We start from the raw sequence: 26269 nt of genomic DNA on the forward strand, positions 1-26269 counted from the left end.
TGTCCCAGGAGTTTTGCTTGTCTTCTCATTTCTGGCCATCCTTCCCTTTCTTCACTGTTCTCCGTCCAGTGGACTCTTTCTCAAGTTCCATTCTAGGTTTTCGGAGTGTGATTTTTTTTTTCCTTTATGTTTTTACTAGTGATTCTTTCTGACATCCCTGAGTTCTTACACACAAGTCAACCATTTTTAACCTTAAAAATATGAAGGCAAAAACCTATCAAATTTCAAACATCTGATCAGGTAAACCCCACACCGCCAAACATTGTAGAAATGCCTCTAATTTTTAAATGCTTATGTGCCACATCAAGTTCAAAGTTAACATGCTTGAACATCATTCATTGAAGTATCCTAAGATTACTTTTTGAATGGTTAAGCATTCAGCAGCTTAACCATAGGTCTTACTGGAGTCACTGCCTGTATGTCACTGGCTGGTGTCAACATGTTGAATTAAGCTGGTTTTTATGTGCTGACTGTCGGGACGGATAGTGTGGAAACAGTGTCGAGCTGAATGTTTAAGAGAATATGTGCATCTCATACATAGGAAGTCCTCATTGTTTATGAGTATCTATAGATGATTGTTATCCAGAAAAGGACTTTGGGATCTTTTTAAAATAGGGGCTAATATTTCTCAGTAAGTAGTGGAAAGAAGGGTTTCATTGGGGCTTTATCTGGAAAAATGAAACAGACAATAAGTTTGTATTTGAATTTAACAAGTTACATTATAATAGCAGCTTTGTACTGACTTCTGAGAATTAACAAAGAGTGAATCCCATGTGGGCATTGTTGGGATATTTTCAGCAAAATTATATGAGAGTATAGATGTAGCATCCTTCTTATGTTTTCAGTAGGATCATCAAAAGTTGTTTTTCCAGAAATATTAGAGGATTCTCACTTTTTCCAAAGTTCTGTCTTAATCCCTTGATCATTCTCTGTGGAAGCTCCCATGTGGATTTCTTTTTTAATCTTTCACTGGATTGGCTGCCACAGGCTTTGAGTGGAATCCCGTCGTTAACTAATATGAGTTTCATGGACTCCATTATATTCTGCATCAGTGGCTGATTTGCAATTCTAGTCTGCAACTTATTTACAATGTCTAGTCACAGTATCATCTGATAGCTCAACTGTTAGCCAGAGTTTGCTATAAGGATTAAATAAAATAAAATACATAAACATAGAAACATAGTAGATGGTCACTTAACAGGAAAGCCAAATCCTTCATTTTCCCCAGATTTGGCATATTCATTTGCATTGTATGTCTTTGCCTAAAATATTCCATCTTTTGAGACAGGTCAGTTCCTTGTTCCATTGAATTGCCCATGATCTCGCATCTCTGGGCTGCACCCTTCACCCTCCACTGCTTGATGCCTCTCTAGTCCAGGCACAGCACTGCCAGCAGGTGTGACACCCATCTGCCTAAAATAACTATTTTCAATGTGCCGTTCTGCTGAAGAACCTGTGGTATTGTCTCGGTGTCCAAATTCCTTTCTAGTTTGCCAGCCCATCTCTTCTTTCCTTCTTGGTGTAGACTGTGGCCCTCCATACTGATCAGGCTGGTCTCATTCCTCTTCCCCCTCAAGCCCTTAGCTCCTCTTCTCTGAGCCTGGAACTTGCCCTCTGTTCCTTCCCCCCGATCCTCTAACTCTTCCTTTGAAACTCAGCTGAAGGCTCAGCAGTTGCACAAAACTTCCCCAAATATTCTAGCAACTCTTGCTGCACAAGAGTATAACTCTTGTGTTACACTCGACCACTACAGAATTTAGAGCTGGCGGGCAACCTTTTTTTGTTTTTAATAAAGATTTTATCACTTAGTCTTTTCTCCCCAATCAGACGACCAGCTCTTGGCTGAAGGGACAATAAAGGTAAACAGGTGAAGTGGGGAGATCCAAGGGCCAGGTCATTTCTGGGTGCTGCCACTTGCTGCTGTGTTGTCTTGGAAAAACGACTTATCCTGAACCACAGTTCTCATCTGTAAAATGAGGGGGGTGGGGATAGGGAGGGTGTATTAGTTTCCTATTTGCTGCTATAACAAGTTACTGCAAACTTAGTGGCTTCAAGCAACGTATTTATTCTCTTTTGTTCAGGAGGCAGGAAGTCAAAAATGGGTCGGCTGGGCACCATTCTTTCTGGAGGCTCTAGGGGAGAATCCATTTCCTGTCAGTTTCTGGAGGCCGGCCGCCTGTGTTCTGTGTCTCATGGTTCTCTCCATTATCTTCAAAACACATTGCTCCTCTCCTCTCTGTTTCTATGATTCCTTTTTTCCTTATAAGGATGCTTGTGACTGACTACATTGGACCCACCCAGTTAATCCAGGATAATCTCCCCACCTCAGACTTAATCACATCTGCAGAGTCTCTTGTGTCATGTAAGGTAACATATTTACAGGTTCTGGGCATTAGGACATACATGTCTTGGGGACCATTATTCTGTCTACCACAGTGGGTTCTTAGGTTTCTCGTATCTCTAACATGCCATGAATCTAAAGACACACTTCTCCCAGGTATTTAAAGAGTTTAGCACTGTATTAGGCTCTTTAACATCTTGACAAGTTACGTTTATCCACAAGGATTTCCTCTTCTCAGATTGTCATTACAGATGCTAGGGTCTGATACGACCCAATGATAGAACCATGAGTGCAAACCTTTGCATTGTTCTGTTTTCAGGTTTCCGCTGACCTCACTTTTATTAGCAAAAATTGGATGATGCTCCTCTACCTGTCTTTAATTTTGTGCTTTGCAAATTCTGAAAAAGCCCCCAGAGAATTTTATCTGTTTCCAAGTAACTAGGGATAGCCATTAAACAGCCTGGTACTTAATTACCCTGGTGATTCTGCCTCATATCTAGCAGTCTCTCCATAAATTTCTGACAGTGTTTCCAGGTCCTCTTGCATAAGTCAAAGTGGGATGCATCCGAAGGTCTAGAAACCAAATAGTCTTGGATACTGACCTAGCAATCTCATCTGTAACTGCTGCTTAGTGTTACGGTATTTCACAGCCATTCAGATTGGCATTTGCATGGGAGCTCTGCTACTTTTCTTTCTCTGCATCCCATACGGTGGTGTCTACCTTGGGTGACCATTGCTTACAAAGCAGTGAGAAAGCATTCATAAAATATATTTATAGTGGCTCTATTGTGTTTCTCTCCAGTGCTCGGCTCGTTGTGCTGAGGTAGGATTCCCCATGGGTTGAACTCCCCCCTACACACACACACCATATAATTTTAAGTTTTGAGGTTACTTTTGACTGTCGAGTCTGAGAAATGCACAGTGTGAGTCAAACAGATGTGTAGCCCGTGTATTGAAGTTTTCTTTCCCTTTTGTTTCCTAGATGCACCCACTGGGCCTGTGTAATAACAATGACGAAGAGGACTTGTATGAATATGGCTGGGTAGGAGTGGTGAAGCTGGAACAGCCAGAACTGGACCCGAAACCATGCCTCACTGTCCTGGGCAAGGTAAGCACCAGGCCTTCAAATCACTCTGACTCCAATTGGTGTTCTCCACTCTCCCATTTTCTCAGTTCCTCAAATAGTTGGTTACAGAGAAGAGCCTTGCTGACACAGCACTCTTTCCTCGCTGGAGTCGAGTGGGTTGAGGACTCAGACATGTCTTGTGGCAGCCCACCAAGCTTGGACTCTGAGGGACACCGCCAGCCTCAGAGTCTCTACTTCTTGTCCACTGTGTGGCCTTGGGCAAGTTACTTACCCTCAAGGAGTCTCAGGTTCTTGTCTGTGAAATGGGTTGATAATAGAGATTCATAATACCTTATACCCTTGGGGCCAGATGTTTCAGAATTCTGAGATTTTGAGGGTTTAGAAAAGTATTAAGGCACACATATTTTATAATAGGTAACCCCTAAGAGATCTAGGGCAGTACTCAAGCACATTCATATTTGTGTAGCAAATTATATGGATATTCACATTAGTGGGATAACTAATATCTAAATAGCCTCATGTTAGTTCAGGGCAGCTTTGCCTCCAAGATGAGTTCAGGTCCATTAAGTTTTGCTGCCGAGTAAGCTATGGAAAAACTTTTGGGTCTTAGAGCTTTTTTGGTTCCAGAATGGCAGACAGCAATTATGGTCCTGTATTAGAACTTACCTCATAGGATGGTTAGGAGGTGAGATGAGATGCAAACGTCTAGCACAGAATAAGCTCTCCAAAAAGGTTTGCTACCATGGACCGTCATCATCTCATTTAGAAGTACTAAAAAAAGATTGATTTTTTTTTTAGCTAAGAGAGTCAGCATTACCTCTGATTGCAGTATAAGATAGAAATAAATTTATTTTAGAAAACCGTCCATCAGTAATCTTAAAATATGACAGGTAACATCCTGTTTTAAACTCAAATCATTTTGTTAAAGGGAAAGGTTTAAAGAAGGTTATTAGAATTTTGATTGCAGGAAGGGTAGTATCTCCTAAGGATAGTGTTATTGCCTGGATATCTTTTATATTCTCAGAAGCTGCTGTTCTCAGTACCATGGGGAGACAGCTGGGGGGAAAAACCAGTCCTGGTTCCTGAGCTCTTGAGGATTTCTTGGGAAATCCAGGCAAGAGAAGAGGTGATTTTGATGCAGGGTACTTCAGAGAGAGCCTTTCCCAGACTTGACGATATCCCAGCCGTTTCCTGAAAGCCTTTTGGCCCAGGAGACCCTCATAGGTCTCATCTGTGATTTTTGTGTCCCACTTGTCTTCTGAGTAGCTTCCGAGCACTTGTCAAGTTCTTTTGCCCCTTTATAGAAACAAACAAATAAACAACAGGAATTAGTATCTGTTCGGTTTACAGTTCACAAAGTTGAATCACGGTGTTTTAGATGGCCCAGCCTCTGACACTTTATCATTTAAATAGTTGGCCAGCGCAGCTTAATGATGCTGGGAGAGCAGTGACCCCCTTGAGAATATTTTAGTGTTTTCCTAGGAGAAATGCCAGCTACATCCAAAGGCTGTAGGAACAGTGCTTTCCTTGTAGGTAGTACGCTCCTAATATAATATTTGCTCTTATACTTAAGCTGCTGCTATGCAGGGCCCAGCCGTCTGTCTTAATTTGCTTTGCCCCACTTCAGTGAGGCTCCACCTTTGTGTGTGTTGTGTCTATAAATGGGTTGGAACAGGGCTCCCAGGGACACCCCGTTTCTCCCATGGCTTTATGACATTGATGTCATTCAGAGAACCCAATTGTTTCTTCCTCCACCTGGAACAACCTTGTAGTGGTTTTACTTAGAGAGTTTTGTATGGTTTGGCCTGCTGGCCCGTGAAGCAAGGGGGAATGAAAACCCAAGACATATATTGAATCATCAGGTGTCTCTTAGGTTTATTCATTCACCAAATATTTATTGAATGCAGGGGCTCAGGAGCTAAGTATGTGATTCTACCTGCTTACAGACAATAATAGCTTGCGACTCCTCGCCATGTTTCTGTTTGGAAAGACTATGGTGGCCAGGCGGTATGTACCCGTGGTTAGTTACTGAAATTTGGCTTAACACCTAAATAAAGTCATTAGCAAAAATGCTTGGCCAAGACAGATTCGCATTTATTTAAAACCTGGGTTGGTGCAGGAGGTGTGATGAGTCAGGCATCTCTCTCTCTCTCCCCCCCCCCCCCGCCTCCCTCTCTTCTCTCTCTCTCCCTCCTCTTTATTTTTCTCTTTCTCTTTCCCTCCCTCTTTTTCATTTTTCATCATCATCTTAAAGTGTAGTTGTTCACAGTTTCATTTTTATTAACTTTGCTAACTGTGTTTTCTTTTTTCCTGAGTCCCCAAGGGCAGTGGCAAGAGATTAGGGTAAAGAAATGCAAGGTGATCCTTCTGGAAAGCCCAGCCTTTTGTCCATAGCATGGTTTTCCAGCGTGTCTTTGCTCTTAGTGACTAAGGCCAGGAGGTGGGCAGTGGAGAGGGGCACAGAAGGAGAAACTACAGCCAAGTCAGTGTGGGGGTGGGGCGCGGGCTGGGAGTCTTCTGTATGGATGTTGGGACTTGTTAAAAACCATAGAAGGGAGGAAGCCTGTGGGAGGAGAGGGGAGTGCCAGACACAGACCCCCTCCCTCCCCATCATCCACCCTCATTACCCACCAGCCCACAGAAAATGCCATGGGGCGAAAAGTCGAAGAGAGGAATGTCCTAAATTTAAAATAAATAAATAAATAAATGCCTCTCCACGAGTTCAAATAAAGTTTCATTTTAAATGCAGAAGACATAAACTCATCACCTTGGTTTATTACTGAGCGCTTTTGAACTCCTCAGAAAAGAACACTATAAACTCATGAGAGAAAAATGATTTATGATCCCCTTCTCATAATCTTTTTGATTCTACAGGAGGAGGGACAGACAGTAGGATCAGCTAGGGAGGCAGAGTGGGAGTGAGGGTGAGCCCCCACAGCAAGGCAGCAGGCCAGGGCGCCAGGCCAGGCCTGCTGCCTCACCCCAGGCCTGGGGCACATCTTAGCTTTTGGGGCCTCTTTTCACTGAATGTGTAGAAGCTGTTTTGGTTTCCTTGTTTTTTAATATTTTGAGTTTCTGTATCATATTGAAAATCTTCTCTTGATACGTCGTTTGAGGAGATTCTAGTTGTATCATTGAAAGACAGACTCCGTTACCTGTGACAGTTTAAGTCCTAGGAAATTAAAATAGAATAAAATTGACGTGTCTAAGCAGCTCACTATTGAAAGTAAGGATCTAAACCTTTCCCAAAGTATAGGAGCCTGTATTTATGCCCCAGACCATTTTAACCCTTTGATTCAAACTGGGTTTATTAAGCATTTTACAGGGCTGGTAAGAATTTTGAAGGTTGACTTAGTAGCTTCGGTTTCTATGACCCGTCAACCTCATGGAGAGTCATGGCAGGGAACATACAGGATATGCTGGAGTTTCTAACAAGACCACTTGGCCCAGATTTCATAAATACACCCCCCACCCCAACACCCCACATGGGAGTGAAATCTTGGAGAGGATTTTGAAAGACAGGGTGGTCAATAGGCATGAACTCAGCTCTTTCTAGTACTTAAGAGCACAGTGAGGAAGTTAATGAAAAGATAAGAAAGGCAGGAAATTTCAAGTCCCGGAGACTCAGCTTTTGGGGACTTCCTCTCCTCATGGGGGCTCATGCTGCCTTTGTCATTGGGGTGGGGGTTCTGTGAGAGGTTTGTGGAGGACTTCGCACGGGGCCTGGCTCTGTAAAATCCTCATGGTTTGGGTGCTCGCCGAGTGCTCCCAGCGTCATAGACAGTATCTCCTTTCATTGTTGGAATAACTCTGAGGTTGTGTCCAGATTCCCATTTTACGATGAGGACATTGCATCTCGGAGACGTTCTTGACGTAACCTAGGAGCAAAGTGCTCAAGTAGCTGAGCTGCGATCTGAGATGAGACTTCTCCTACCTTATTCATGTTAGTCTCTTCCTCTTGCCTTCTTTTGTCTTCACCAGTTTTTCTAGATAAAAATCAGATGCTTTTCAGTAGTCACTTGCTTGGTTAGGGCCTGACACTTTTTTTTTTTTATTGGGGAACAGTGTGTGCTTCCAGGACTTTTTTCCAAGTCAAGTTGTTGTCCTTTCAGTCTTAGTTGTGGAGGGTGCCGTTCAGCTTCAAGTTGTTGTCCTTTCAGTCTTAGTTGTGGAGGGCGCAGCTCAGCTCCATGTCGTTGCCGTTGTTAGTTGCAGGGGGCACAGCCCATCATCCCTTGTGGGAGTTGAACCGGCAACCTTGTGGTTGAGAGGACGCGCTCCAACCAACTGAGCCATCCGGGAGGCAGCTCAGCTCAAGGTGCCGTGTTCAATCTTAGTTGCAGGGGGCATGCCCACCATCCCTTGTGGGACTCGAGGAATTGAACTGGCAACCTTGTGGTTGAGAGCCCACTGTCCCATATGGGAATCGAACCGGCAGCCTTCGGAGTTAGGAGCACGGAGCTCCAACCGCCTGAGCCACTGGCCTGCCCCGGGCCTGACACTCTTGATTTCAAGTCTGAAGGACTCCAGAAGAGGGATTCATTGGCCCATCTTGGATTAGGTGCTCACCTTTGGTCAGCTGTGATCTGGGGCTGGGAACACCCTGGAACTTATCTTCTTGCCCAGCCATGTGTGAGGAATGGGAGGAAGATGTGCCCTGCGGAAGAAAGCTGACGGGGGCAGTGCTGGGCTACCACCCCCAAACAGCCCCCTAGAAGTCACCAAGTTATATATGGGGTCATAAGGCAGTGGATGATGTCCTCAATTTATCCTGAGTTGTTCAGAGGCTCCAGTTGGAAGGGACTACTGGATCATGGGTACTGTGTAGAGTCAGATCCTTTTCTTGCCCTGAACTGAGGGCCAGTCCCTGGCACAGACGGTTATAGCCATGAGAGGAGAAGTGAGTCCACATGGTGGAGGGGTCGGGTGTGTTTTACCGAGAGGGGCTTGTGTGAGACAGGGTGCAGCAAGGGAATAATGTCCGGGAACAGGGAGGAAAGAGAGAGAGGAAGAAGGTCTTCACGGGACGCTGAAAGTTGCTGGGGAAGGAAGAGACTTTCAGGTGAAGGTGTTGGTCTTCATCCCTAGGTAGCTGGGAGCCACTGCAGGGTTCTGACAAAAGGATGGCTGTGATAGAATCCGGCTTTGGGAATGTTCGTTTAGCAGTGGCAGCTAGGCTGCTTGGAGAGGAGAGGATCAGGTTACTCTTTGCTGCTGCTGTTTCTGGGAACTAAATGGGCCCGGACATCGATTCTTTTAAAGGCCTTGGTGAGGCTCAAGCCGGTGACATTGACAGGGACACGTTGTGTTTGCCTCTAGATTTCCCGGTCTCTTCACCTGCCCTTTTTATGTTTTCACATTTAGGCAAATGTAAAATGTAGAGGCAGCATGGCCAACAGTGTGGCAGTGGGGGAAACGGCTCGGCTGTGAGGCAGGAGAGCTGGTCTGTAATCCCAGCTCTTTTCTCATGCAGCGGGAAAGCAAGGATGAGGGGTTGGTGGAGAATTGGGCCACGTTTGCTCCACCAACCCACGTCCAGCCCTCAGAGTGTCTTGGTAACTTCTTCCCCAAGAATGGATAGACTCTCTTAGCCAAAAGGACTAGAAGACAGAAAACAGAGTCAAAGAATTTTTTTGGTGGTGGGGAGAAAAGAGGATGCAAAGGTAAAGACTTGGGTTTAGACATCAAACTAAGCTGAGTTTAAACCAGTTCCAACCCTTTAAGCTGTGTGTGACCTGGTGCAGTCCGTCACTTAAGCCCTCTCTCTGCATGTTTCCGCCTCCTTAGAGGGGAACAGAACTTAAAGGAGGCATAGTGTCAAGTTGGTTGCTCCTGACACAACTAAAAGCCCTAAATAAAGTAATAACTCTTATTAAGCATCCTCTCTCTTCCTTTCTCTTTCCCTCCCTCATTATCCTTCAGTTTCTCTTAGCACTCAAAGTGCTATTTTTTAAGTAGTCAAACCCACCAAGACAGAAAATGGAGTGGTAGTTGCCAGGGGCTGAAGGGGGGAGGATGGAAAGTTACTGTTTGATGGGCACCGAGTTTCAGTTGAGGAAGATGAGTCGGTTTTGGAGATGGGTGGTGGTGGTGGTTGTCTCACAGTGTGAATGTACTCAGTGCCACTGAACTGGACACTTACAAAGGGCTACAATGGTAAATTGTATGTATATTTTGCTGTAATAAAGAAAAAGAAAAGAAATCGTTTTACATTAAGCACATGAAGTTTGAAGGCTAATGGGTATTTTAAAACAAAGTAAGCATTTTATTTCCGTGGTGATGGAGTATAGTTCCCTCGTGAATGAATGCTGCTTCTGCTGAGTCCTGGTGGAAAACACACCCTTTGTCCCATAAGACATGTTACAGACGATCCAGGAGCAGTGAGAACAGAGGCCTTATCCTGGTTGACAACTCAGGCTGCCTACCCCCAGGAAAATGTCTTACCATTCAAAGAACAACTGCCAAAGTAAAGGAAAAAACAGAATTTTATTTGTATTGTCTTTTCATGACATAGCGGAAAACAGAAAAATGACACTAATTATAATCCAAAGATATTTGGATTTCTTCACCAAATACTAACCAGCACCTGAGATGTAACACAGGGACAGGCAGTAGTCGGGGCTGAAAGGAAGAAAAGGACTCGGGCATACTCCAGGAAGGTGACTGTTGCCCCATAATGATGAATAGGTTTTGGCTAAATCTCTTTGAACTGGGACTTTTCTCGGCCTTATCTGTCCGGGTTCATTGCCTGTCGGCTGGTAAAAGTCAAAGGTCTTAAAATCATGGTGTACGTGTTAATCTAGCCTAGCAATTCTCCACGTGTGGTCAGGAGACTGTTAGGTATCCTTACGATCCTTCCCGGGGGTGAGGGGGAGGCCACAAGACCAGAGCTATTTTCATAATAACACTCCTGTCCCTTGCCTTTCTCATTCTCATTCTCTCACAAATGTACAGTGGAGTTTTCCAGAGGCCTCATTTTGGGTGGTGACTTCATTGTTCTGATGGTTAATGGACTGTGTGCTTGTATATTCTGCATTTTAAAGATTTCCCAGTTTTAATTCCTAATATGGTAAATCTCAATAGATAGAACCCACAGAAACAGAAGTGCTCTGGGTTCTTAACTTTTGAGAATGTAAAAGTCGACCAGAGGGTTGAATGCACCGAGCTGGCATTATGTCCCCACTGTAAGATCATCTCACAGCGAGGCAGAGGGAGAGACCCTGTTACTAAGTTAGTGAAAGCGAGCAAGAAACCAGGGGACAATACAGGGAATAAAGGTGAATGAGTTGTCATGAAATTCTTCTGTTCTGCAGTATGGGAGCCAAAAGAGTGTTCGTTCGGAAGTGTTCGTAATTTGAATAAAACCAGTGGGTTGCTGTTTTTTACATCTGATAACAAATAACCAAACAATGAATTTGAAGAACTTAAGTGAAAAAGATCTTACTATTTCTGAGGCATGCATTGGGATACGACCTTCAGCCTGACCTTCTAGAACAGGGCTCACAGGGAGGGATAGGCCTTTATTTGAGGCAGAAACTTGTGGGAACTTGGGTCAAAGCTGCCGAGTTGTTTACGAGCCCTTCAGGTTGGAGATGGGGTGGACTTACCAGCGTTAGCACACCATTCTCATTGGGCTTTTGGTCACAGACATGACCAAAATTCCCTGGGATACCTGAGTGCCCTGGTGCTGAGGCAGAGCCCCGCTTAGCACTCCTGACTGAGTGTGACATTCCCGTCTCAACAGGGATGGTGGGACTGAAATCCTGGGGTCTGACTTGTGGTGGGAAAGGGGACAAGGCGGTGACGGCAGCAGGGCCTGAGCAGCAGCTGCTCCACGTCACAGGTGTTGGCCTCCCCCAGTCCGGGCAGTGAGTGTGGGATTGGCGACAGCCCTGAGTGCCATGGCATCCCTGGGAGCGCCCTGTGCTTGGGGCACTTACATGTGTCAAACCTTCCCCTGTCCTCTGATTGCAGTGGTTCTCAACGGGGGGCGTTTTGCTGCCCATCCCCTAGCCCCAGGGGACATTTGGCCATGTCTGGAGACACTTTTGGTCTTCAGACAAAAATATCCAGCAGGGGGTGGGGGTGCTGATGATGGCCTGGGATGCTGCTAAACATCTTACAGCACACAGGACAGCCCTCCCGCCAGCAAAGAATGATCTGGCCCCGCATGTCAGTAGTGTCGCAGTTGAGAGACCCTGTTGCATCATGACACTCAAGTTTTATCTCCCTAAGAAGACCTTGAATTCCACTTCCTCCCCTTCTCTGCCCCACTGCCCTCCAGTATAATCACAGGTTCCTGGCAGCCTTTGTGGTGTGTTCTGTTGAAGGTGCATGATCAGTGTTAGAACACGTCTGTGTTTCCATGTGAGGAGTGGAAAGAGCCCCGATCTTGGAGCTCTGTGGCCTAGAGGCAAACGATAAGTCTTCTCCTCTGGTAGTAGCTGGGTAACTTTGGGCCCGTTAGCCTCTCTCTTGGCTTCCATTTTTCTCTATCCCCTTCTGTAAAGATAGTTGTGATGGTGAAAATAAAATGTATGCCACCTTCTTGGAATATGTGAATACTCAATAAATAATCAATTTCCTCCCCTCTCTAAACATACTCCTACAAAGCGGATGGAAACCCCTTTTCTGAGGTGAGCTGAAATGGGTTTCTTTTTGGAGAGAAGTTTGGAAGGCTCTTCAGATTTATTTTAAGTTACACTTGGGTGAATACTTCCCATATTTGGTTAAAAAAGAAAGTTAGAAAAGAACTTTGTAGAAGAAATCAGATCGGGAGGAAAGGATTGACATGATATAAATGGAAAAAGGAAAAACTCAAGGAATACCACTTTTCTTCTAAGGTCATGTGTCTGATTTAAAGTCCTAAAACTTTGATTGCTTTCTTGTACACCTATATCTTCCAGCAACCTCTTGGTTAAAAGTCTATATTAAGCACAATATATTTTTTTTACTAGATCCGAGACATTTTCAGCTATAAAAGGCTAACCGAAACCATTATTTGAAATCCACTGAGAGACTTAAGGGAGTTTTGAAGATCGAGTGAGTGAGTAGAACAAATAATGTGTCTGCCAACCCAAGGAGCACAGCTGCTGGCCACCTCCCCGGACTGGGGGAAGCCTGGCTCGCAACACTCCTTCTGGCGATTGTCCCCTGCGATTAAACCAGGCTGTCGGCAGAGCAAGGGCCATAAAATGAGGCTGCCCTAGGAAACTAGGAATAGTGTGACAGGCCAGTGGAAAAGCCCATCAAAAATAGCTAATGATCTTACCTACCTTTGAGAGGCCATTTTGAAGTACAAAAGAAGTTAGAACCTAACATACTAAGTCATCGTAATATGTATAGTACCAGTCCCGAGTTAGGTACCCTGAATCTCTCATACCCAGAGACAAGTCCCAAAGGCCCGTCTGCTCTCTGTTCTCAGATAGAGGGGCCTTGCACATGCCATGTGCATGAATTAACCCAGATGAGCAATAGTGGGCTGTCACTGGAGTGCGTTTCTGGCCATGTCCGTGGGCATTTCAGATTTGCGAGGCTGTCTTGACAGTGACCGCGTGTAATTGGCTTACTATTGACCAAGCCCCTGGAAAACCTGCACACCAGGTTTGAACATGGCACATTTTAGAGGACTTGAGTTACACTTGTGCAGGAGAATGTCACACCCCGAGCCTGGGCAGAGATTCCCACTCGGTGCAGAAGCAGGAGGAATGGGGATATTGGCAAGATGCTGTCTGCTATCCTTAGTCATAGGACCGTCTCAGACTGCAGACAAATGCAATTTCTTTTCCTTGTTCTGTCTTTTGTGTTTGTTTCCTTTCCAAAAGGCACCATATTTTATTTGATAAAAGGTACCCTTCTGCTTTGGTGATCTCGTTTTCCAAATCAAACATTGGGCTATGTGTTCTGACTAATGCTTTTTGTGCTGTTTTAGGTTTGAGGCAGTCTAAACAGTTCCTTTGGGATTCTGAAATACTTTAAATTTTGCATCATTTTTGCTAGTTATAAAAATAATAAAAGGGTTTCAACACATTCCAGTTGTGCTCAGCCCTGCTGGATAAAATAAAATTCTAGGCAGCCTGAAGAACTGGGGCTATTCCTTGGGATGTGCAAAGGCACTTGGCCTTCAGGGTTATCCATTAACCTATTGCTGAGAGACTTTCACAAATGTATCAGCTCCTAAATGAACCTCAGAGGAAAGAATGCCAACTATGCAAGGAACTTTTGTTACCTTGGCTTGATTTTCAGAAACAGAATTTTAAAGTGTTTAGCTTCAAAAGCATTCTTTTTCATCTATTTGTAAACAGTAGATTGGTTTTTTAAAATAGTATTTTTTTTGTAAGTTTCAGTTGATAGAATCTGAACATTTTTGTATAACCCCTCATTTTAAAGGTATACTCAAAATTTATAGCATTAATTCATGTTACTATTTTTGTAACTAACAGAAATGTTCTGGTCCCTTGTCTTTTTTTTTTTTAAAAGTGTGTAAGCAATATAATAATTTTTACCACTATTCTTATATATCTAGTCCCAAGAACAATGCCTAACACATATAGCAGGCACTCAGTAAATATTTGTTGCATGAAACAATTAATTATGGAGAATTTGAAAACAGAAGGAAAAAACTACCTTTAATTCTACTTCCTTAACCCAGGTACTGTCTATTTGGTTTATTCCCTTCCAGTCTTCTTAATACTACATGCTAGTCCTTGTATCATAACCTGTAATTATAATGGCTGCAATAACATGACAATAGAATATACCATGACTTAGTTAACTATTCCCCCAGGGTTTAATAATTAGATTGCTTTTGTTTTATTTTTAATCCTTAAAATAAACCAAACTGAAACTTTTCTTTATGTAGGGAGGGCTTTTTCGGTTTAGTTTTCTTTTTGAATTATTCCCTGTGGTAATATTCCAGGAGACGATCAAAGCTATGAACATTTTTTTTATGATTCTTGACATACACAGTTACAAATTGCTTTTCAGGAAAGTTCCCTCAGTTTACCCTGCCACTAGTAATCATTTTTGCCATTTCTACTTTTTCCATGATCACTGTTTTTTTTTTTTAAAAAAACATGTTACATCTTTAAGTTACCCCAAATTTATTTTGACATGTACTATCAGGAGTGGCTAAGTAGAGTCTCTTTCTCTCCCAAAGTTCTCCCAACAACTTTTAACTTACTTCATTTGTTTTATATATCCCTCTCCTTTAAAAAAAATAATATATATTGTGTTCTACTGTGTTCTATAACAGGATCACATCCTGCATTATCTGCTGTCAAATAAATTCTGTATCCCTTTTTGGACCAGTCCCACACTGGTTTAATTTTTGAATTCATTTAAAAGAATTCATCTATAAATCAACAAAGCAAATGACTATTTGTGCAGTTCTGTAGACCAGGGAATCCTAATTAATTTTCATCCTCTCCGAGTTAATACATCATATCCCTGCCCCAACTGTCAGTATGGGAGTTTCTTTCAGAATCTGTGTTCATTATCATAATTACCATTTTCAAGTTTCATTCCAGCATGCACACATACTTTTTATTATACGGGAAATGTGTATGACTATGAACCTATGTCAACTTTAGGTTGTCCAAGATCATTTCACCACCAAAACTTTTCTACTTGTTTCTGTCCTGGAAATATGTTTTTAGATGTTTGGACATACAGAAACAGAACAGAAATGACTGATTAGATTGTTCCCATGTGAAAGGCTTATTCATTTTTTAGAAGTGTATAGTGACTTTTAATGTATTCATAGAATTGTGCAACCATCACTACAACCAATTTTAGGATGTTTTCATATTCTTTATATATTATAGATACAAGTCTTTATATATTATAGATACAAGTTTCAGATACATGAACATTTTCATCACCCCAAAAAGAAACCCCTTACCCTTTGGCAGTCATCTGCCCTCCGTTCTGGACATTACATATAGATGGAATCAAACAATATGTGGTCTTTCGTATCTGGTGTCTTTTGCTTAACAATGTTTTCAAGGTTCATCCATGTTTCAGCATACATCAGTATTTCATTATTTTTTATTGCCAAATATTCCATTGTATATTGTCTATCACTTGTTTATCAGTTGATGGACATTTAGATTGTTTCCACTTTCTGATTATTAAGAATAATGATCCTGTGGACATTTGTGTGCAGATATTATGTATATACAGGTTTTCATTTCTCTTGGGTAAATAACTAATTGTGGAATTGCTGGGTTATATAGTAACTCTAAGTATAACCTTTTGAGGAAGGTTAAACTGTTTTCCAAAGCGGCTACACATTCTGCATTACCACCAACAATGTATGGTTTCTTCACATCCTAGCCAACACTTGTTATTATCTGTCTTTTTTAAAGATTTTATTGGGGATGAGGAACAGGACTTTATTGGGGAACAGTGTGTACTTCCAGGACTTTTTTCCAAGTCAAATTGTTGTCCTTTCAATGTTAGTTGTGGAGGGTGCCATTCAGCTTCAAGTTGTTGTCCTTTCAGTCTTAGCTGTGGAGAGCGCAGCTCAGCTCCAGGTCCAGTTGCCGTTGCTAGTTTCAGGGGGCACAACTGACCATCCTTTGCGGGAGTCGAACCGGCAACCTTGTGGTTGAGAGGACGTGCTCCAACCAACTGAGCCATCCGGGAGGCAGCTCAGCTCAAGGTGCCGTGTTCAAACTTAGTTGCAGGGGGCACAGCCCACCATCCCTTGCGGGACTCAAGGTGTTGAACCAGCAACCTTGTGGTTGAGAGCCCACTGGCCCATGTGGGAATCGAACCGGCAGCCTTCGGAGTTAGGAGCATGGAGCTCCAACCGCCTGAGCCACTGGGCCGGCCGTATCTGTCTTTTTTATTACAACCATCCGAGTGGGTATGAAGTGGTATTTTCTGGTTTTGATTTGAATTTCCCTGATGGTTATTGGTGTTGTGCATCTTTTTATGTGCTTATTGAAAGTTTGTATATTTTCTTTGGAGAAAATCTTTCACATCCTTTGCCCGTCTTTTAACTGGTAATTTAGTTTTTATTATTGAGTAGTAAGAGTTCTTTATATATCCTAGATACATGTCTCTTATCAGATATATGATTTTCAAATATTATAAGTTTAACTTTTCACTTTCTTGATGGTTTAAAAGTTTTAAATTTTGACGAAGTCCAGTTGATCTATTTTTACTGTGGTTGCTTGTGCTTTTGGTGTCATATCTAAAAAACCACTGGAAGGCTCATTCTGTCACTGAGACGTGCTAGTTGTCCTAACTGTGATACTGTACATGGTCATACACATATATTTAAAGACCCTTCTTGGATTCATAATAAAGAATTTATTCTGTCTCCCTCAAGAAGCTTAAAGTTAACAGAGGGCCCGGAAGCACTGGTCTCTCTTCATTGCTGGTCCCTATCCTGACCTGTCTTCCCAGATCCCTTGATTTCACCTGGGACATCTGAGCCATATCTGTTTCCACATATCCCATGCCAGGAGAGATGGTTGATTGCTCGGTGGACCAGTGGTCAGACCTCCTCAGTTCCAGCTTAGTAGCTGAATGGCTGGGTTGAAAATACGGAAAGACAGCAGAGTTACTGCCCAGACTCCTGCTTTTTTAGCTGATGATGGTTCTGGAAGAGACTAGTTTCCCACTTCCTAGAATCCCAACAAGTGCCCGGGAATGTGGATACCTCTGCTGACCAGGCTGAGGGGCCCATTTCTTTATGGGGAAAAAGTTATATTCTAAGTAGGGAAGACACACAGTCAATCAAAATAAAGGTAAGAGAGGTGCCATTTCTGAAATGCTGCACAAAGGATGCAGGCAAGTGACAGCTGTCAGTTAAGGCTCCCAGCTCTGCTTTGCTTTTAGTGCCTTTGAAAAGGTAACAGCTCAAAGGTTCCATTTTAGAATATTCAAGATCTGGAAAATGTTTCCAAAATCATTTTTCTCTTGAAGGTTTGCTAATGACCACCCGACTGAAAATAATTCCCGACTGATGGCCGACTGATGGCCACGGTGTTGTTCTCAGCAGGGGGTCTAGGTGTCTGGGGGGGTGAGGGTCACTAAACGGGATTCTGTGCTCCTAAGAACAACACCAACAGGCAGTGCAGGGACCTTCCGTTGAGTTCTGCCCACAAACCACAGGCTGTCTGGAAGGTCTGACTTCAGGCCACTCAGGCTTGGCAAGTGTGTGCTTCAGAAAGTGCTGGGCAGAGCCAGGAGCTGATAGACAGGCGCATGTGGCAAGGGGAGATGGTTGTGCAGTGGCTTCACGCTTACTAGACCTGAGACTATTTTTTTTTTCAAGTTCTTTTTCATGATGCCAAAAGCATCCAGAAAAGAAAACAAACACAATTGTTGTTGGGTCATTTATATAGTCTGAAATTCATATAAAACCCTGCAAATACAGTTGGTTGTTTAAGCACCCCATTTTTCCCATTATATAGTCTTTAGTCTGTCTGCTGATATGACGGTGCAGTTGACTTTTATATTGTGATTGTGTTAAAATAAATAAATAAATGCAGTTGGCTATTTGGCATGGAAATGGACTCTTCCCTAAAGGCCAAAATAGAATCAGTTTGTTTTGCAAAAGGATTGCCTGAAGAACTGCTTTCCACTGTCCACACTGCCCTGCAAATTTGCCCCCCACCAAAAAAAAGAGACAAATGCAGTGGACACCCATCTCTTAAGAAGCGGTTGTATTATGTAAAGCTGCATCTCGTACCAGGCCCCCACCTTCTTTGGTAATGTCACGTTTGCTTAGGTTGTGCTCTCTTCTATGAATACAAGAAAATAAGAAAATTGCTTGTTTTAGGCAATGCAGGTGTGTTTCAGAGATTTAGAGTTAAGAAGTCAAGTAAATATTTTGGCAGCCCAACAAAGGTAAGAAAGGGAGAACGCACCTACTGGGCTTCTCGAATTACAGACCTGTCCAAACACTGCCTTCCTCAAGAGAGGCTGGTGGAGGTCAAAGCCGCAGTGGCAGCAAGGCCCGCCTGAGAAGTGGGTTCGCTTCTCCCACTGGTCCTGGCCCTGTGCCCAAGAGGGCACTGTTGGACTTTGATTCAGTCCAACCCAAGAGAAAAGATCTTAACAGACTCTAATCACATCGCTTCCTCTTCCTTTCTGAAAAAATTCCGGATAGCTTCTTCTCCCCCTTTCAATGGGAGCCCTGAAGAATCGGGCACAGTGTCTCAGACAACTTTTTCAGTGTAACTTCATCTATCTTGAGGGTGGGGAGCGGACAGCTATGAAAGAGGACCCAGAAACAACATGTCTCATATCTGCTAGTCTTTGGGGCTCAGGATCTGGTCACCCGAGCAGGCCAGGCTAGGTGGCTTCTCCGCTGCCTGCCATAAGAACAGAGACATCCCAGAAAGAGGGAACTCTGGCCTGCTAGTGGCGTGTCTCCGTTCAAGCTGTGCTTTGTGTCTCTTCTAACAGAAAAGCAGACATAAAAGCTGCCTCTCTTCCTTGCCCTCCCCCAGTGGCTTCCACTGGATCACCTTGGCAGGGCCTCATCCGAGGAGGGCGAGCAGGCGGGGGCGGGGAGGAGGGAGGAGGGTGGTGGCTGCACTGGCGGTTCCTTTGATCACCTCCCGCCCGGTTCCAGGCCCTGCTGCCAGCAGGCCAGCCAAAGGCCTGGCTCTACTGATCTGATGAGGTGCTGAATAGGACCCGAGGGGCAATGACGGGAGCAAGAAGAAAGCCTCAGGAATGAAAAGGAAACCCCGTGAACCTGCTCAGCTTCACTGGCCGGATTTTCCTACCAGGGAGCCGCTCAGTTCCTGCCAGACCCGGCTGCCTGCCCCTTACCCTGGCCCCTCCTGTCTCCGCTTTTCAGACCCTGTGTGTGTTTTGTGTTTGAATCACCGCTGCTCTCCCTGGTTCTCAGGCTGGGAACCCACTGTGCCTGTTTCCATGGTCACTGGGAAGCTCTTAGCACCATGTGCTTCAAAGGGAACCTTTCCCCTCCCAGCGCTGCCACTGCCTGCCCCAGGCGGCCACACAATAAGCGGCTCCTCGGAGCCAGGCCTCTGACCCTCGCTTGCCAGGAGGAAAACCTCGTCTTTGCCGAGCGAGGCTGTGCAACCCCACAGAAATACCCCTCAGCAGAGCGTGTGGATGTGCACAGAGAGCAGGCACATGTGTGTGCTCACACGATGGCACATGAATGAGTCTCACATGTCCCCTTGCAGATTTGGATGCAGTGTAGAGATTATAGGTTGGTGAGAGAGTTTAGGGAGGCTTTCTGAAATTGAAGAAAAGAGCAAAGCCTAAGCCCCTTATAGGTAAAGAGCTGGCCTCATGTGGGGTGGGAGAGGGAAGGAAAAGGAAGACTTGGATTAGGGAAAGTAGGGACTTCTTTCCTACTTTCTCAGCTAGATCTGCCTTTTGGGCCAGCGGGACATGGAATTAAGGCAGGTGGCGCTGGCTTCCTGTCCCCTGAGCTGGGGTGGTGAAGGTGGTATCTGCCTACTTATCCAGGGCCACAGATGCCTGAGCAGTTGCCCACCAGGTATGAAGTTTGTTTTTGCTTGTTTGTTGAGTAATGCTGAGAAATGAAACCTCTCACATCTAATTGGAGAGAAAGAACCCGTGGTTTAATGATCTCAGAGGGCTGCTACATTATGATGCTGGAACGAAAAGGTGACTAGCCTCTGGAGAGCTCATATTTTAGATGCCAAGCCTGCCCTCATTGCCCTGTCGCGTCTGTATGCTCAGAAGATGAGGAAGGGCATATGAGGATGACACTATTCAAAAATGTCATCATCATCGTGTCCCGTTTGATAGGCAGAATACATGATCCAAATTGTATTCCTACTACTAGTGGGAGTTGAAGCCCCTGAACTATTTAGGGACTGACTAGGGTGTCATAGTCATACATTTCAGAGCCCTGGGACATGGCCATGGAGTCCTTTGGGGACAAGTTTGCCCGTCCTCTGAGGATGCGCTCCCTGGATGTGATGGCTTCGCACATTCCAAGTTCTGAGCTAACTCTCCCGAGATTCTTTATCTAACTCGACATGCAGAAATTAATGGCAGCATGATTTACTTTGGCTTTTTTAGGTGTCAGGTACATGTCTTGAAATGACTAGGAAAGAGGGACTTAGGCTTCTGATTCACTTGACCCTTTTGGGTTTTTACGTCTTTCTCCCCAGTGTCAAGCCTGTCTCACTGGAACAAAGCTCTTCAAGGCTGAGTGGATGAGGACAGTTTTCTGTGTGTTCTTGGGACAGACCTTAATGGGGAGGGGCCTGGGACAGCCTGGGTCGCCCTCAGATCCGGGCAGGTGGAGAGTACATTGGTGATGGCTCTCGCCTTGAACGTAGTGTTTCTTCAGGTTATTGGTTTTTCATCAGTTACACCGATGATCCTTGCTGGCAGCTTTACCAGCACGATTGGGGAAGTCGGATGCCTCTTACCACTTGCAATTAATTCTCCAATTCAGTTCTGTTTTTTGTCCAAGTTCTGTGGCTGTGTTAATCTAGGTAGTCAATTAATCTTTTTTTATTAACCAAGAAGGTTTATTCAATTATTGGGCTAGGGTTTGTAGTTTAAGGTGTGGGCGTATACAGGATGTTAAACATACCTGAGGTCTCAGAACCACAGCTGTCTCCTTTGCCCTGGTTGCCCTGGTTCCTTGATGTTCAGCAAGCAGGTTTGGAGTGTCCACCCACCCTTGTAGGCACTGCAGGGCCATCACGGGGAGAGAAGCGGGACAGACTCCTTCCGGTCATCTCTTAGACATCCCTTTCTCCTGCAAGTCTTTCTGGACCAGTAGTGTGTTTACAGGGAAGGTTTCACAGAGCAGATGAAACTTAACTTTCAAGAATGGGTGAGTTTGGGATAAAGAAGGGATGGAGGAGGAAATTCCAGGAGTGGGACCAGCAGGAGCAGGAGTAACGCATGATGTGTCCCAGGGCCAGTCAGAAAGAACGACTTGGCTGGGCCTCATGGTTTCAGCGGGCAGAAGATCTCCTAGGTAGGGAAAAAGCAATTCTAAGGAATGCATCAAGAGGTATACAAAAGAGGAGCGTGCAGGGGACGGGAGGGGAGGGGAGTGGGTTCCCAGCAGAGGAGACGGGATGTGCTTTGGCCTAGAATTAGATTGCCAGTTTGGATAGTTCATTGATATTGCTGTTCTGTGGCAGTTTAACTAAAAGAGAGGAATAAAACTTAATGTATTTAAGAGACCTTAAAATGTAAAATCAAAGAGAATTTTTACATGAATGAACTAAAGTGGTACTTGGTAGAACTTGCCCAGTCAACATAAAACACAAGCAGGGCTCTAATTTCCCTTCCCTGTGGTGCTGATTTTTTTTTTAACTTTTATTTATTTTAAGTGTGTTTTTCTAGGACTCATCAGCTCCAAGTCAAGTAGTTGTTTCAATCTAGTTGTGGAGGGCGCAGCTCACAGTGGCCCATGTGGGGATCGAACCAGCAGCCTTGTTGTTAAGAGCACCGCGCTCTAACCAACTGAGCTAACTAGAGGCCCAGTGCTAATTCTTTCCACCCGGAATCATCTCTCTCTAAATTGTGGTTATATGTATAACTAACATGAAAGTTACCACTTTAAGCATTTTTAAGTGTACAATTCTGTGGCATTAAGTGCATTCACAGTGTTGTACAACCATCACCACAGTCCATCTCCAGAACTTTTTCATCTCCAACTGAAACTCCATCCCTATTAAATACCAACTCCTCCTTCCTACTTTCTCCCAGGCCCTGGCAGCCACCATTCTACTTTCTATCTCTATGAATTTAACTACTCTAGGTACCTCATATAAGTGGATCATTTATTTGTCTTTTTGTATGCTTTTCACTTAGCATAATGTCTTCAAGGTTCATCCATGGTGTAGCATGTGTCAGAATTTCATTCCTTTTTATGGTTGAATAATAACCATTTTGTTTGTGTGTGGGTGTGTGTGTATTATATTTGTTTATGCATTTATCTATTGATGAACATTTGGGTTGTTTCCAACTTTTGGCTTTTGTGAATCCTGTTACTATGAACACAGGTATATAGATGTCTCTTCAAGACCCCACTTTCAGTTTTTTGGGGTATATACCCAGAAGTGGAATTGCTGGGTTCATATGATAATTCTATGTTTAATTCTTTGAGGAATCACCACGTTTCCAACAATAGTCGCACCATTTCACATTTCCACCAGCAATGTACAAGAGTTCCAGTTTCTCCACATCCTAGAAACACTTCTTGTTTTCTGGGTGATTTTTTTTTTTTTTTAAATAATAGCCATCCTAAGGGGTTTGAGGTGGTTTCTCATTGTGGTTTTGATTTGCATTTTCCTAATGATTAGTGATGTTGAGCATCTCTTCATGTGTTTATTGGCTATATTTATATCTGCTTTGGAGGACTGTTCAAGCCCTCCCTATTTTTTAATCAAGTTGTTTGTTTTTGTTGTTGAGTTGTAGGAGTTCTTTATATATTCTGGATGTTAATCTCTTGTCCAATACATGATTTGCAAATACGTTCTCCCATTTCACGGGTCCCTTTTCACTCTGTTGATAGTGTTCTTTGATTAAAACAAAAATTTTTAATCTTGAAGTCCATTTTATCTACTTTTTTTCTGTCGTTGTCTGTGCTTTTGGTGTCTCGTCCCTCTTGTTTGTTCTTGCTCCTGAATTCATCTCCACCTAACATATAGAAGGTTATACAAACATATCTTACTACTCGGTCTGGTTTATAATTTACTGTTGTCCTTTCTCAGGAAGAGAAATCTTGCTTCCTGGATCAGGCTCTCGAGGACTCGATATACTAGAAGATGTGCTATTATGATCACAAAGAATGATAAGGAACTGCACAGAAGGTGCCCTAGGCTGGCCACAGGGGTCCAGCAAACTGACTACACTATTCTGTGGTCAACCTCTTGCAAATGGGGAGCTCCTGTCCGCCTCCATGGCCAGCTGCCATCAGCCCCACCGTGTGAATGGTGAGGAAGTGGGGGCTGGCGGCTGGCTGGACTCCAGGATGCAGCCTTTGCTGGCATAGAACCAAGGCGGAGGGGGAAAAACACTCTTGTGTATGAGAGAAATAATGCTAGCTCCAAAACCTATAATTCCCAAGTTTAAAGAAAAAAAAAAAAAGATTTTTCAACCAAACTGTGCTTTTATCTTTGAATTCTGAATGGGAGATTGTTCACACAGCTAAGCTGGCTGCAGAAGCCAGGCCAGTTAAAACAATGTGCAGGCAGCCCTCCTCCAAGTAACCAGAAACTGTTGGCTCAAAGGAGCCTGAACCGAGGAACCAACCTGCTGGGAGACGTTTTCCAAGTAACTCCAAGCAACGGCCTGAATGTAAATCCTTCTGCTGGGGAATGGCACTTTGGCAAATGAAGACCCTAATTAGAGATGGAAGGGTTTCTATTTTGTTTTTCTTTAATCCTTACCCTGGGGCCTTTGCAGGGCCGCCATGTCTCTGCTTGTGTGCAAAGAAATTTCCAGCTTCTCTTTGTAACAAGATCCTCTTTGGGGAAAGAAGCAACAAGCTGACAATGTGGGCCCACCACAGCCGGGGGGGACCTTGCCACCAGCCTAACCCAAAACAAAGAGCTTGGTCTGGGCCAGGGAGGCTGGGTCACCTGGATTGGCCAGTCGTTTGAAGTCGTTGGCCACGTTGGAGCCCATGTTGTCCCCCAGCCCTTTGAGACACTGAAATCTATGCTTCGACTGCAAGTAAGGTTTCCTGAGTCCCAAAGGAGAAGAGAAGTGTGAACAAAATGCAGAGTGGTGAGGGAGAGCTGCAGCTCTTAGGCGCCAAGGCCAAGGTTGAATTGGAAACGGGCGGTGGGACCCTCTTCTCTCTTCAGCCTTCCATATATTCTTTGTCTGTTTGATTTAGGTAGCGAAACAGAAGGGCTGTGTTCTTTTTCAAATCGATCACCTCTGCGTTCTCAGAATATCCCAAAATATCACATAGGTGGAGAACCTGCACGTACCAGCTTTGTTTGGTTTTGATGTAGGTACATCATCAACTCACCCAGGTTACCCTCAGGGGCTTAGAGCTGATCTCACTCATTTTAATTTCTCTTGGGTCCTAAAAGACAAATGAGCAGTGTTCGTGGGGCCCAAAATATCGGCTGTTGGTAAATTCTAGAACCAATTTTAGACAATTCTGTATAATTGAAGTGAGTACAAGTAGTGTGCCTTTTCAGCCTTTCAGGCTAGTTGCTCTTTGATGCCCTTCACGTTGGTAAGCGTGGGAAGGGCGTTTGAGAATTTCCTGTGCCCAAGTTATTTCATGTACTATCAAGGGCTGTTAACTTGGCATTAAGTTCACTGCTTAGTACAGAATGCTTGTGCCCAAATGACTTCAAAATTCGTGAGGGGGAAATGACACATTTTTGAGTCAAATATAGGGGGGGATGCTTCTCCTTTAAGATGAAGACATGAGTCTCGGGGGAAGAGACTTATCTGCAGCCACCACACATGGCTCTGTCCTGGCTTCACGTTACCTTGAGACCCGCTCTTTCTGGGCCACCTCAGCTCTTGTTTGCACATCACTTCTGTCCTTTGAATTAGAAGTTGAGCCTACAGATAGTGGTTGTTCCACTTCTACGTATGTTAAAGGACAGACGGACAGATTCCTAACCAATGGCCTACCCCACCATTGGTGAGAAGCCGAGCGCTGCCACACAGCCACCCGTTCCTGGTTGTCACATGTTAGACGAATGTGCCTGCCGCATTTATTTCCCAGAAGTCTTCAGTTTGCTCATCCTGTCTAAAGTTAGGTTTCAGGGAATCCCAGGATGTTTCTTTTTCGGCTCTATGCTTGTGGTTAGTCTGCTGCAGCTTTGGGGAGAAAAACGGCCTGATCTGTTGGCTGCCTGGCAAAACGATGACTATAAAGACTATCCCTCCAGTGCTAGTAACTGTCCCTGTCCCAGCTTCTCATTCTTGGTGTAATTTTCAGCAGGGCTCTTAAACACTACTTAAAGTCACTGGGAAACAGGTAGGTCCAGGAGTGAAAAGAAAAGCTGAGTTTTTCAATGCTGCATTGATCCTTTTAAAAAGCTAAGACACAAGGAAACCTTACTATCCTGGCCTGGATTTATTCTGTGCTATTTATTCTTTGCCACGTTACACTTAGAGCTAAACTGAAGCTGTATCAAACTGAAATGGGGGCGGGGGATCGGATAAGTTGCACGTGAGCTTGCGCTTGTGCCTAATGAAAAGCGCAGATCCTTGCCTGCTAACCTTGTCATGACAGTGGGTTTGGAAAGGGACTTACACGTCGGGAACCAAATTCCATTACAGATTTTTAGGTTGCTTGTATGGCCCATAAGCATGATGATACGGAGTAAACTGAACAATGTTGGATTTATGGCAATTCTGCTTTCCTACATTAGCATGAGAAACTGTGGGGTGGGCCTGGGTTAGAGTAGGCACCATTCCCTAACATAAACAACCATGGGCAGCACAGAATACTGATGGTCGCCTTTTCCAGAACAGCCTAGCATTGTTCATAACGTTAAAAATATCTCCAGGCTCAGAAGAGAAAAAAAAGCAAACGTCTTAATAGTTTTTATATTGTTCCCTAAATATCTTTCCTCTGTATTTTTCCTTCTGCCCTGGTCATTTCCATGTTGCCATGAAATCTCACAGACATCCGAGTGCTGCTGTGACAACAGTGAGAATCCTAGCCAAAACCTTGCCCCCAGGAAGAGCTGAGAAATGTCACTCTAATTACTGCCATTGTTTTTCTTGCTTTGGGGTTGTGTCCCCCGCCCCCATTTTTAAAAATTGCCTTTGTTTTTTGTTTTTTTGAACAAGGCAATTAATAGTAGTGACTTTATGCTGTCACTCAGTCATCTGAAGTCATTTGTTAAATGCCCCGC

The 26269-nt window shown here is 44.1% G+C and overlaps 1 protein-coding gene across 3 annotated transcripts in view; it reads left to right on the top strand.

Annotated features, from left to right (window-relative positions):
- The window catches only part of ZNRF3 (zinc and ring finger 3), a 136551-nt gene that overhangs the window by 75314 nt on the left and 34968 nt on the right, over window positions 1-26269 (top strand). For all 3 annotated transcript variants that reach the window (XM_033097329.1, XM_033097331.1, XM_033097330.1), the window contains exon 2: window positions 3324-3449. In XM_033097329.1, the coding sequence (XP_032953220.1) occupies window positions 3324-3449 (126 nt within the window). The remainder of the gene's footprint in view (window positions 1-3323; window positions 3450-26269) is intronic.

The sequence above is a fragment of the Rhinolophus ferrumequinum genome, chromosome 25, assembly GCF_004115265.2.
Source record: "Rhinolophus ferrumequinum isolate MPI-CBG mRhiFer1 chromosome 25, mRhiFer1_v1.p, whole genome shotgun sequence".
Lineage (NCBI taxonomy): Eukaryota > Metazoa > Chordata > Mammalia > Chiroptera > Rhinolophidae > Rhinolophus > Rhinolophus ferrumequinum.